The sequence below is a fragment of the Phalaenopsis equestris genome, unplaced genomic scaffold (assembly GCF_001263595.1).
Source record: "Phalaenopsis equestris unplaced genomic scaffold, ASM126359v1 Scaffold000761, whole genome shotgun sequence".
In the NCBI taxonomy this organism is placed as follows: Eukaryota; Viridiplantae; Streptophyta; class Magnoliopsida; order Asparagales; family Orchidaceae; genus Phalaenopsis; species Phalaenopsis equestris.
This window is the reverse complement of record NW_018165201.1, coordinates 797807-812532: the sequence shown is the minus strand read 5'-3', so window position 1 is coordinate 812532 and position 14726 is coordinate 797807. Positions and strand designations below refer to the sequence as shown.

At 33.8% G+C, this 14726-nt stretch overlaps 1 protein-coding gene across 1 annotated transcript; it reads right to left on the bottom strand.

The window, feature by feature from the left end:
• Nucleotides 1-4109: 4109 nt before the first annotated feature.
• Nucleotides 4110-14059, bottom strand: LOC110030806 (PHD finger protein At1g33420). The gene is given in 6 exon segments (XM_020733734.1): nucleotides 4110-5089; nucleotides 5190-5792; nucleotides 9017-9232; nucleotides 11164-11290; nucleotides 13500-13791; nucleotides 13793-14059. Coding segments are annotated over 6 exon segments (2055 nt in total). The 5' UTR covers nucleotides 13862-14059; the 3' UTR covers nucleotides 4110-4341.
• Nucleotides 14060-14726: the final 667 nt, after the last annotated feature.

The following is a 14726-nucleotide window of genomic DNA, read 5'->3' as shown; positions in this document are numbered from 1 at the left end:
GTTAGGTGAATCATGTCAGTATTCGAAAGATAGTTGACAAGTTAATCTATTTGATTATTATTATACTTACATTCATCTGTCTTTAGAAATTTTAGCCAACACATGCAAAACCTAAATCATAAGCATTGAAAAACTAATTCGTAATTTCTCAATCATATCCAAATGCATTCTAAAAGGAAGGTTGTTTTATGCTAAGACTAAGCACTTAATATTGAATGTTTTTATTATTTTTTTTCTGTGGCTCCTTCGAAGATAGAAAGTGCGCCTTAATATATTGTATTTGAAGAGAGGAGAAATAATTTGAATTTTATGTGCATTTCGTTGACTGTTTTATTCCATTATTTATGATGGGATTCTAGATTATAAATTTATAATTGGCAATTTCTACATGTAGAAACTAATAGTTAAATTGGAGATAAAATATGTTCTATAGGTTCCGCACATTTATTTTTCTAAAAATCTATAAGTTATTTTTACCCGTTGGGTACACTAATTGTCAATGATTGATGGCAAAATGGATGGCCAGCTTTGCAACCCTATGAATTGCCCAGCTAGATACCATTTACACAAATGCTCCACAAGATGTAGTGCATATATTTTGCATGCCTAATTTGGAGGTTATATTTTGGAATGAGGAGCTCGATAGGAGATAAAATTATTGTCCTAAAGATTGTTGTTGATACTAAGATTTTTAATATTTTAAGTGTTTATGCTCCTCAAATAGGTTTAGATATAGATTCAAAAGAAAAATTTTGAAACGATTTAGAAGAATTAATACAAATGATACATCTTCAAGAAAGAATTTTTATTTGAAGAGATTTAAATGAACATGTGGCTATAGTGGTAGAAGATTTTAGAAATATTCATGATGGTTATAATTTTGGAGTGATTAATAAAGAAGGTAGAACTATATTAGATTTTATTGTAACTTATAATTTTATTATTGCTAATACTTTTTTTGAGAAAAGTGATGAGTCTATTATTACTTATTAGAATAGATATCATAAAACACAAATTCTTTATTTTCTTATGAGAATAAAACAGATCGTCAAGAATGTAAAGATTGTAAGGTCATTCTAAGTGAAAATTTAAGTACTTAACATCAATTTTTAGTTTTGAATTTTAAGATGAAGAGTTATAAGATAAATAATATAATAAAACAATCTCATAAAATTAGATGGGGGCATTTAAAAGATAAATATTTTTTTTATGAGTAAACCTCAAGATTGGAAATGTTCATGAAGAAGCTAATTTTATATGGGATGAAGTAACAAACACTATTAAACAAATGGCAAAAGTTGTGCTTGGAGAATCAAAAGGAAAAGCTTAAATAAATAAAATAGTTAGTGGTAAAATAATATTGTGCAAGAAAAGATAAAACATAAGAAGTGTAATAATTTTTGGTTTAAATGTTAAAGCTTAGAGAATTGAGAAAAAATATGAAGTGGTCCGTAGGGAGTCTAGGAGAATAATTTGTGACGCTAAAAATTATATTTTTAGTGATCTTTATAATAAATTAGACACTTAAGATGTTGAAAAATATATGTATAAACTAGTCAAACAAAGAGAAAAGAAAAACAAAGATTTAATTAAGTAAAGTGTCTTAAAGATGGGAAAAAATTTTCTTAGAGGAAGATATTCAACATATGTTTGGGAGTTATTTTGATTAACTTTTCAATACAGTTTTTGAAAATACAACCACTTTAGTTATCATAATATCGTTAATAATAATACAATTTTTTTTTTTATCGTTGCCTTAATAAAAAGGAAGTTGAGGAGGTTTTAAAGAAAATCAAGGATGGAAAATCAATAGGATCTGATGATATCTCAATTGAAGAGTAGAAATATCAGCTTACTAAACTCTTTAATATTAGTTTAAAAACTAAAAAGATGTCAGTGAAGTGGAGAAAGAGTAATTTGGTTCTCATTTTTAAGAATAAAGGGGATGTACAATAGTATGCAAATTATAGAGGAATTAAGCTAATGTTTCATAGTTTTAAATTATGAGAGACGATTATTGAACATAGGTTAAGAAGTGACAAATTTATTGTAATTAGTTTGGATTTATGTCGAGCCAGTCTACTATGAAAGCTATGCATTTATTGAGAGGTTTGATGGAGAATTATAGAGAGAGTAAGAAGGATCTATCATATGTTTTTTATTAATTTAGAAGATTCTTAAGATAAGGTTCCAAGAGAAGTTCTTTGGATAGTTCTACAAAAGAAAGGTGTTGATATGACTTAATATTCAACTTAGTAAGATATGTATATTAGATTTGTTACTTTTGTTTTAATAGGAGGATTGACTATTTTCCTATTTCAGTTGGATTACATCAGGGATTAGCTTTAAGCCCATATCTTTTTACTTTAGTAATGGATGCTCATATTGAACATTTACATGAGGTTGTACCTTGGTGTATTCTTTTTCGTTGATGATATCTTTCTTGTGGATAATACTACAGAAAGAGTTCAGAAAAAACGAGTTATAGAGGTCTATGTTGGAGTCTAAAGACCTTCATTTGAGTAAATCTAAAACTGAATACATGGAATGTAATTTTAGTAGTAATAACTCTAGTGATAGAGTTGTAACAATGGGTTGTAACAACAATGGGTGATCAATTCATTAAAAGGTGTTAATGTTTTAGATATACCTGACTATTGTTCAAAGTCATGGTGATATAGTAGATGAGGATATTATTAGTAGAATTTAGTTTGGTTGGTTGAAGTTGAGGAACGTATCAGACCTATTTTGTGCTAGAAAAGTACTATTTAGACAAGAAAAAATTTATAAGATGCTGGTGAGACCTGTAATGCTTTATGGCACAGCATGTTGGTCTTTAAAAGAGAAGCATAAAACAAATTTAAGTGTTTTTGCGATGAGAAAGCTTAGGTGGATGAGTGGTTTGACAATTAGAGACAAAATGCAAAACAAATATATCCCTGAAATGGTTGATGTACCTCTAGTGGCTGACAAGGTTAAAGGAAGCCGTCTTAGATGGTTTAGTCACATTAAATATCGATTATCCGATGGCCTGGTTAGGACAGTAGATATTTGAGTTCAATTCATGTTTAAAAAGGTAGAGTTAGACCTAAAAAAACTTAGAGTATATTGTATAAAAAAATTATCTTAATCTATTAGAATTAAATGAAAATATGACACTCAATAGGATTCAGTGGAGAAAAATGTAGCCAACCCCACTTAGTGGGATAAAGGCTTGTTGTTATTGTTGTAATTTAAATGAAGATTGAAGGTTTTTTGTACTTGCCTGCAATAATTTGATTAGGACCCTTTGATTGGTCAACAACTTATATATAAAACCTTTTTCTTTAAAAAGAAAAGTATTTCTATTAGTGGAGTTGGCATGTTGCAGTGATGTTAAGGTTTAGGCAGCAGACTATTTGTGAGCTAAATTCAAGCCGAAGACAAGCTCTTTAAATTGAGTTGAATATAAACATACTATCTGTGAGCATTTTCTCCCTTTTCCGGGAGATTTGGCACTCAACTCTACTACCATAAGTTTTACTTCCAAGCTTTATACTTCAGAATATTGATTGTCTTTTTAATAATCACCATTTGAGCGTTTGGTGGTTTAATTTACTTGCAGGAGTGTGTGATCATCTCAGACTAACAATTAGCTATTAAATAATATTTGTGTAACTTTACCAAACAAATTTCTTTTCATTCAAGAGTTTCGTCGTCGAACATACCCTTCGACCATTGTTGATCGACACAGAATATTAAGTAGCTATTCTTAATAGTTGTGATAATGTTACCAACACATGTTTTTTCTTATAATTATTTTTTTGAAATATAATAGGTCTCAATCAAACGAAGCTGATGACCACAATCTGGCATCCAACGGAGTTTATGCTTGTAGCAGCATCCGATCACCAGGTAAATGCACCAGATGCCTTTAATTACAACCGTTCCTGTCCTTTTGGTGAATCCATAAAACGGTTAACATTGTTCATCATACATGTTAAAAAGTATAAAATACTTTACTCTCTATATGCTAAATGTAGGGCTGCATATCTTACCAAAAACAAAAAAAAAAGAAGATATTTTAGACATTTGGTTGATTTTCAAATTTTCCTTTATACACTTCATAGTCAAAATCTATGGCGCATGTCCAAACATAGAAAGAAATCTAAGCCCAGCAAAAAACTATTGCTGAAAGTTCCCGTTGGAGCAGCAGCCCCCAAGTCATGTTATGTAGTTACAACAGGAGCAGCAAAACAAACTACAGCCCCAAGCTCTCCCTTAGGTACCCCCCCAACTAATTCTTCTACTAAAATTTAATCATTTTTCATTACCCCCTTCCATCAGAAAGATTTTTCACATCTAGTCTCCAATCGTCGGCGAAGTTAAGCAGCATCCTGTACACTTTATACAAATGAACTTATCTGGGACCTTCTCCTCATCATCAATTCCAGTGCATCTCGTGTGTTGCCAAACGCCGCACACATCGCACGCCATCATTCTCTCGCCATCATCATCCTTTGCTCCGCAGGTGCAGTCCACCTCCCAACTCTCAATTCCCCTTTCCATCCTGAATCTGCCCAGCTTGCCATCTCCTGCCAGACACCTTCCCCTAATCACCACCACACCATTTTCATCCATTAGTTGCTTGATCTTAGGCTCCAGAACTTTGTTGTATCCCACCACCTGCTCAGGTTGGAACCTTTGAAAGACGATATAAGTTTCCCTGAACGCTTTTGTAGCCTGCAACTTGAGGTCAGCAATGGTGGCATTGGCTGGCAAAACCACGAGTTCGGGCGGAGGAGAAGTGTAGTCTGCAGGCTCATCAAATAGCTCCACCTTACACCAAATATGCAATTCATGTGGATTTGAAGACGGCGACAAAGGCTTAAAATGTTCATCATAATGTTTGACAAAATGCTTGCAGTCCAGAATTTTTCTCGCAGCACGGAGAATAGAATCCCGTGCTTCCTTATGCTTAAACTGTATCATGGTTGTTGGATCAAGCATTCCATCATATAAGTATTTCAAGTGTCTTGTGAGATGATCAGAAGACAATTTAACAACTCTCCTTTGCACATCAGCAATCAATTGATCATAAGATTCAAGCCTGCAATGTGGCAAAACAGTCAAAACTTAAACTTTAGGATAGAAATAGAATTGTGGATTTTGAATGACCAAAAAAAAAAAAAATGGCCTGAATTCAATGGAATTTTGTCTCATCGTTGAACCGTGATTGGACTACCAATTGGTCATCCGTGAGCTTGCCACTAAGCCCTTTAAGACAGCAATCGAGGAGTCCCGGAGATTCCACCGAGCCACTTGCGGCGCCTTTTAGGGCTCGCCAAGCAACCCATTGTGATCTCCCAACCGCCCGAAGAACCTTCACCATGACCTCCTCCGCTCTCTCGATATCCTGCTTAGACCATGAGCTCAAAGCCCCCATCGAAACAATTCGTTGAAATTTCTTCCTTGGGGAAGAAATAGGGTGTTGGCGTTCATGAGAGGCTTGAAGCTGATTGATGTAGGTGAGAAGGTCCCTTAAGGTAAGCAATTGTTTGTCAGAAACGGAGCAATATAATGCCACCGTGTTGTGTAATGTGGTGTGTTGAGATCTGGAGTGGGAGAAGATGGATAAGGGTAGATTGGATAGGGTGTTGATAGCTTCTTCATAGGCTGTTGAGGTGACTCCAAAACTGCCTGCTCCAAATTTATAGCCCCAATTCCCATACCATGGCTGGCCAAAAATCACTGCGTTCAGGAGGCGGTACTCCATCCCATGTTTCTTAGATATGTCCATAACTGTAACTTTCCTGCAATTTTTTTTTTTTTAAATATTTTGACAAATGATGCTCAGTTCTTGACCAAGTGATTTTGCAAATATTAAATGATTGCGACAGGTATAGCATCGAACTACTTCCAACGCAGGTGATGCAGGCTACATGCGTAAAATTAGCTACAACCAGGGCTTACAGATGTTAACTAGTTTAAGAGGAAATTTAAATCTATGAACCAGGTGATGTTGCTTAGCAGCAACCTTTTTCTTTAATAAATTGATTGGTGGTTTTTTTAAGACATTTATATTATAAAATCTGAATCACTTTCCCGAGTTAATAAATAATTAAATCAAACAAATTTAATGAGACGCTTTAGATGTACGTCTAGGCTACCCTAGACCCTAAACCTTTTTCTCCTATTTAAGACACATTTATGGTTTAGAGTTTGAAATTATCTTGAAATTTTGCCCGTTAATAATATATATATAAATATAAACACTAAAGGATAATATATTTATAAGCATATATTGCAAATAATAACTGTCATAATTCCTAGTATAAATATTTAATGCATGAAATAATATTATAAATCTAATAACTGACATGCTCCCGCAACTGGAAAAAATATTACATCAGGACTCCGCACGTAGAGCTACGTGCGGAGCGTGCGGAGTCCAATAAAATTATACCGTGAAGATGATATGACCGGTAATACTAGTATTTTTGTGTTATTGTGTTATTCAGATGTTATTGTATTCTGAAAATATTTTGATATTATAATAATACATTAATAATACTGAAATAACACAATAATATCTGAATAATACGAGAGGAATATTCTCTGGTATTAACGAACTAATCACTTTCATAGCATAATTTCATTAGATTCCGAGCGTAACTCTACAAGTAAAGTCATGATGCAATATTTTTTCCGCAACTGAGAGTTGAGATATCTCCAAAATTTGTGACCTCTCAACGCAGGGATGACAAGCTACCTAGCATTTAATACACGGGCTTTAGCTTTTACTTAATTAATAATAATAATAATAAAGGAAAATAAAGTTATATTCAATAATAAGGATATATTATAGATTTTTAGTAAGTATTTAACAAGCGATAATATTTATATTGCAATCTAATAACTCAAAACGTTTTTTTTTTAATGGGACAAAATATTATCAATAAAGTTGCTAATTACCATCTATCCCTTGTTCAATAATTAGCAGTCAAAAGTCAAATTTGCCGGTCAGTTATCATGCCAATCTCTTTTTAAAGGATCAAATAGAATTGGCTTGATATAAAAACTAAAACAAAAAAATAGGGTCAATATAAACTAAAATTATTAAAAATGAAGCTCCTAAATTTAATTAAGATCAATTTTATGGCTAATAAAATTTAATGTAATTACAATAATATAAATCAAAATTAACTATAAAATTTTATCCAAATAAAAAATTACATAAAAAAAAAATTAGGAAAAATTACATGCATAACACCTGATTCTTATGAATTTACCTATCTCACACCTACAAATTTTTACACAGCATTCGCCTATGGATGAAAAGGTAAATTTGATTAATAAAATGTGATAACGAATGCTACTTCTCATATAATATTTGTAATTATATAATTTGTAAAAGCACCAAAATATTATAATTTTAGAATGAAAGATTAGCTTTAATTTAAAAACTTGTACGACCACAACATTATATGTTTCAAAAATTCATATACATAACACTTTTGGGTGCATTTCACATAAAAGTTGTAACTGCTATTTTTGATATGATATTAAAGATTTCAGAGAATGTAAGATATCTAAATGCACAAGAATTGTGTGCAATGAATGTAAAGACCCCTCTATATCATGTTATGTTTTTGTCAAATTAAGGATCTCTTGGATGCCTCTTCTTATTTGAGAAATTCCACTTCTCATCCAACCATTGTATCACAAAATATCATATTATCTCAATTGTTTTGGTGCCTGCCACTCATATCAATCATTTGAATTCAACAAAATTGCCTAACACTAGTTGAACCACATAGTTTTACAACATGAACCTGTCCGACCTGAGATAAGTTCACACAAGTTAGGCCAGAGCATTATGAACTTAGCAGCTGAACATAAAGTGAACTCGCTAGCCCCATGATAAACTCGGCAGGATGTACTTGCCACAACAAAGCTTAAGAAAAGTTTTCCAAGCATAGGAACCAAAGTAAGGACTTCTAAGCAAGTCAACTACAAATCAAGTACTCGTATAATTTGTAGCAACCAATGGTTCTCACATGTGCTTTTCTCATACACGTAACTCACTTGTAAACATTTTACGCTTAGTGGCTTGTAGGAAGAGCCTAGGAGGACCAATGCATACACAAGTTGATGCAAATTAGACGATTTTCTGCACTCAAAACCTGCTACAGTGAAATCCTATAGCTTTTACTTTAAAACCTCCTCTTTCTTATGCTGCTGGACCATCTCCTCTTAAGAGAATATAGCTTTTCTCCCGCTAATTTTAATTCTAGTACTCAAATCTAAGCCCCAGAAGTCTATTTAGAAACACTGGAAGCCAACCTTCAATTCGATAATTCGCTTGCCAATCTTCATTTTGCGTTGCCAACATGTTCCCAATTTTGTCATTTCGATGTATTTATAGCCATGTCAATTTAATTTGAAATTAAAATATCCAATCAAGGAGTACCAATTTTGGAATATTCTATTTTTAATTAATTCTTACATATGTTTTTTAATCATGTTAAATAAAAATATATATATATTAAAAACATGTGGTTTAGGCCGCTATTTTATGACAGCAAAAATGCCTCATCTTATGCTTACACCACTTGGAACATTATTTTTACCTTAGTTTCGAAATCTCACGAACCAGTTTAAATAAGCTAATGGGCCATTTACATACATAAGAAATTTCTGTGTATTTACACTTCTAAATCTAACCTATGTTTTCTTATACTTACAACGTCCAAATCTTTCATATCACATCAAAAATATCACCATTCTAAAATACACATTTTCATGCATAGTTAAGGTAGTATGAATGTAAATGTTAAAAGTTAGGTGTTCCATATGTAAATGCATGGATTGAGTTGTAATTTTGTTGTTAGATATGTAAATGAATAGGAATTGAGTGGCATGCAAGTAAAATTTCCTAAAACAATATGCAATTCTTCTAAAAATAAGTTGCAGAAAACATAATAAAATAAATTAAACAAACAGAGATAAAAAAAATTAAAATCTTCTTCCATACCTGATTCGAAGCATTCTACACAATCGGTCCCAGAAACCCATAATATCAGATCCTGTCAAGTACCTTGAACCACCATCTCTGCCATTCACTCTAAGCAGATGCCCATAGCCATTAGCATGCACTAATCCATGCAGCAAATGCGTCGGATCTTCCAGCTGATGATGAGCCCAATCTTCCATGCTTTCAGCTGTAACATCATAGTTGCATGAATGACACCTGTAATAGTTGAAAAACACAAAGTAGATGAGCTCAACAGATATCATTTTGCTGATTCAGAAAAATGATAAATTTGATATAAATAAAGAACTGGTGAAAGAATTTACTGTTTTATCATGGCTAACATGCCTAGCCACTAACAATGAGCCTGAATTTTAGATTAATGGCCCTCCAGTTTAGAACATTGATGACATATACTCCATTCAAACTAAAAAACCAAGCACAGTTTACTTCTTCAAAAATGCTAGCCTGTGGTAACCATAAATATTAAAGAAAAAATGCAAATTGCATTGATAGAACAGAATTTTCAACCTGAGAAACTAATATTCAATTTACTTGAGGTACGCAATGAGTGACCATCATAGTATGAAATATTGTTGTAAAACCAATGGCCAGTTTTACAATATAACAGAAACTAGAAGGAACCAGACAGAGTTGTCCAGGAGCGCCTTAAGAATCAACATTAGTCGACTAACTCTGCAACCATCATTTTTTTGCACAGAATCATGTTTCATGAGGGCCTGTAAAGATCTCCATGACATGGTTCATCTCATAAAGCATTTTTTTTTTTCAGCCAAAAAGTATTCAAATTGAAGATGATACTGGCGTCTGAAACAACTCTAAAACATTTCAATTGACATTTCATTCCATTAAATACCTGCAACCAGAGTTTTACAATTTATGATATCACCAAATGATATGAGAGGAAACTCCAGTTTGTTAGTGTGAATTTTCCATGTAGTAAGAAAACCAATATATACACCACCTTTAAGACTAGGTCCATTCAAAAAAGAAACTGCCTGGTAAACCAAAAGCACAAGAAATCTCTAATGTCCCCTCATGCCATAAGGAACAGATGTCTGGACTTAACACAAGAATGAACTCTGAATTTCAATAACCAAATTTACCTGAAGAAGTTTCAGGCTTTGAATTTGCATACATACATATATATATATACTTTCCTGGCATTACAATTATGTTCGCGCAAAGCTACTGAGCCAGTAAAAAATAAATCTGAAACATGTACTAGATTGTTTTGCACTTATTGGCACACAATGGAATATATTAGTGTTAAGATGACAAATACAAAAGCATAGGGCTGGCACGAAGCCAAAGTCCTTGGATGCATTTTCATGGAAATCGAAATGAAGACACAACAAATAGCCAACATTTACTTTCACCATCTTCATTTTTCAAAATGCATGCTGAAGAAAGATAATCAAGGAAAGGAAGAAATATAAACCTGATTTCTTTAATATCATCCAAATTGAATTTTCAAAAGTTTCATACAGGCTGCCAAGAATGAATGAGTTAAAAAAAAATTAAAAGAATGTCCAGTTAAAAATTCAGGCCTAAAAGCTGTAGGATCTCATTGTCAAAATCTGTGACAACCATTCAAAATACACACTTCTTCATATATACAAGTTCACAATAGAATCAGATACATACTTCATCAGACACAACCCTTTCATTAAAGAACCACTTCATCCAACTCAATTTTCTAATTCAACAACAATAACCAGGTTTAAAAAAAATATTAATTCGAAAACCGACACAATGGCCAAGGATTTAATGGAATGCAAAGTTAAACAAAATATTCATGATACAAATTGCTCATATGGTAATAAAAAAAATTACTTTGCTGAAACGGGCTATAAGATACAACCAATCAAAATGTTCTACTCCCTAAAAAAATGAAAAAAAAGAAGGCCAAATATCTGAAAAATTAGTGTTACTATAAACAAAAGTACTTTGATCTCTACAAAATGATACCTTTCCTAAGTCTCACACTTACTCCCAAATCAGCAGAAAACTGCTCTAAAATTATGTCCTAGTAGTGAGTGAATCAGGTCAAATTATGACCCAGCTATTAGTCAACCGAATGGAGCACTAAAACGGAGGTAGCAATGCATGAAAATTCAACTTCTCACCGTGAATCCATCCTCTGCAATAATGCTCCACAACACAAGCACTTCTGATGTGAGGAAGACAATGGATTAGCATTATTCCGGATTATGAAGTGATAACGCTTCCTGCATACTGGGTGATAACTCCAACCTGATCCAATAAGCATACAAGTTACAAAGGCAAGCCTAAAATATGAAGAAAAAAAATCAAAGAAATAATTTAAAAAAAGGCATCATTTTTGAAGTAATAGAGAAAAATTAAATCAGTAGATGTTCCATTTGCAGCATCCATTATGGTCCATTTGAATCTCATCTATTAGAAAACTCAGTAGCACAATAAAGTCTGTATAATCAAAAGAAGAAATTTCACGGCAAATTATTATGAAATGAAACAACTAGAATAATAAGAAAGCAAAACTAATCATAAAGCTAGAATAGTTTTCGCCTTCAGAATGGAAAACGTCCACTGTATCCAATCCTTTTGCCCAACTTGGTACCCATCTTCTATGTATCACCTCTTCCAATTAATTAATCTTTCGTAGGAGTCATGCCAATCTTTTTTGTATCGTTCCAATTTTATCAAATGTCTCCCAAGCCAGAAAACTTAAATAACTGATTAAAGTACTGCCTCTTCTTTCATGTGATATATGATGATGATCATCTTGACGGTCATGACTTATATTTAACTTTTCTATCACGTGTCAAAGTGTCATTTTACATAATTTTAAATGATACATTTTTTAAAAATTATGATTATTTGTTTTCATTTTTATTAGATTAAAAAATCATTAAAAAATTTGATTGTAGGAACTATCCACTAATCAGTGGAAGAAGGGCTTGCCGATCAAAAATCACTCCAAGTAGGGCAGGTTGATTTCTCTCAAGAGTTCATTTATGAGAAACTAGTTTTACACATTGATATATGTTCTTCACGAACTTGATCTGTTGAGCAATGTGCAGTTTGTCAATTCCGGCTGGAAAGATATAATATAATCTTTATTAAAAGCAGATCCTCTATCCAAAAAATTTGTGATATTATTTGCAAGCTTATTAAGCTAAAAAAGGATTCATGTAGCCGACCTCACGTAGTCCGCTAAAGAATTGTTGTTGTTGTTGTTGTTGTATTATGCTGAAAGCAGAATTTGAGAATAGATTGATTGTGGTTTATTTTGAATCTCTTGTTGCAAATTTATACTACTTTACAATTTATGATTGTTTTTTAAAGAATTTGGAGAAGTCCTCTTCATTCTTATTTCCTGCCGATTTTTATCAATTTCTCTTTAGCTCCTTCATAGGACTTTGTATAATTCTCTTTTTCATGTTGGGTATTGATGAATCATTTCCATATGATTTCTCCTCTTCATTCACATTTTCTATGATTTTTTTTTTAAGTTAAACCATGTTTCTTGAGTTTTTATACATCTCTTCAGATTTGTCTCTTTGTGCATTGAGCATTGACTAATCATTTTCTTAAGTTCTAGAACAGATATTTTGAATACCATGTATATCATATTAGAACTAAGTTAGCAGATCCTCTTTTCATAATATCTATGATGGAATTTGCAGGATTAGTAAGCTCATAATCTGATGCAAGTATACAAAAGTGTTATGATTTTCTGAGATTTTGGAGAATTTCACTTCATTAACATTTCCTCTTCAAACTTTTATTTCTTTATTTATATTGCCTCTTTTTCACGTTGGATAAAGTATGGATGAGCCCAATAATATTTTTTTTTACTGTTATTGGTCTTGTTCTCATACGATGATCTGCAATCATTCATGTTCATAATACTTCTTAAGAGTTTTATCTGTATTGCAAGCACTTCAGATTAGCTCTATTGCAGGAAAGTATATTTGGATTCTGCTCGTTTCCTTCTTGAGCCATGAAAAAAAAAACTCTCTTTCAGTATTCTGTTTCAAGCCTGATCTTTTCCTTCCCCGGAGAGTTCGTATTTGTTTTGTCTTCTTATTCTGAAGCTTTCAGAATCATGATGTCTGGCGTTCCAATTTGAACATGTGGATACAATTCTTATCTATTTTTGTATCTCACACCTAAACTTTCACATTTGCATGCATGAAAATGGAATTGTTATTAAAAGATTTCAGTGTTATTTATGCAAATATGAAAGTTGATGTGTGAGATATGTAAATAGATAGAACTTGTGTGCCATGTATGCAAATGCCCCCAATTTATTGTAATAATATCCTGCTAAATAAAAAAAGGAGCAGCGCTATTTCCATTCCACGTGCAGCAGGTCAACCAGCAGTCACGACACAACAATTACTATTACGTACAGAAGAAAAAAAATTAAAAAAAAAAACTTAATTGCCGAGAAAATCGGTAAAAATCGCCGACTCACCCACAACTCGGCAGTGATCGCAGTACACCGATTTGGATCGGAATACGTCCTCCTCAACAACATCGAGCTCCACCGTAGCCTTTGCAGCAGAACCGGCGGGCGATAAAGCCTCCACGTCGTCGCACGCGGCGGCGTCCCCGAGTCCAAATCCGACTCGCCATGTTAGCAGTTGGCCAGCTTGAGAAGGCGACGGAGCCAGGATCGACGGCGGCGGTAGAAGGCGGGCGTGTCGGGAGAGGAAGACCTGTACGTTTGTCCGAAACGGACCGCCGAGATCGCCGGCAGCTGCGTCAGAAGAAGTCGTACAGATCCGCCGTGATGCGGCGCTTCGCTCTCTTCACCGGCCGACCATTGACCACCATTTCTTCAGATCCCGTGGAGGAGATGTCCGGATCTCGAACTTCCAGGGCCAGATCACCCCCTTTACCAACCAAAATCAAACGTTTATTCCTCCGGGGAAGCGAGGCGGCGGCTGCAGCAGAACTCGATGGAAACTCGAGTTGGTTCGAAATTAGGGTTTGGTTGGGGAGAGAGAGAGAGGGGGGGGGGGCGGGGGTTGGGGGAGGGGGAATAGGGGTAATCGGGTTAGGGTTACCCAAAAAGAAAAAAGAGCGGGAGAGGAGGTGCGCATCCGTGCCCTAATTTTGGGTTTTTTTTTTGTCTCTCTCTCTCTCTGGTGAGGAAATCGACGGGTGTGGCGGTGGGATGGGAAAAAACCGGGCGGGAGTTCCGTGGTTTGTTTGGCAAGCTGAACCGATCTGAGTTGGCGCGGTTCACCGTATCCGCGGTTTAATAGGATTGGAATTTGTAGGTAGACAAACTTACTTTTAAAATCTATGAAAAATAAATAATTTGTAAATATATTATAGTTGTATGGTATGTATGTAAATGCTTTCTCTTTTATGTTAATTTTAATGAGCTCGTATGTTAAAAATTAGTCGGTAGGCTTAAAAAAAAATCATGGTGGTGCAGATTAGTAGTATTAGTAGTATTAGTGTGGTATGTTGGAATTAGAGTGATGTTGGTCGTATTATGGTGTATTGGGATGGTATTAAGGTGCAATACCAACTCAATGACACCCTAGTACCTTGATATGCTCGTTTCTAATATTCGCTCTTGCCAAAGAGAGTTATAATTTAGGGATAATTGCACACTAGCACTTCAAACATTGTTATTTACAAAATCTAGCGCCCAAGAGATATGTTTAACTATCGAAACAATGTATTT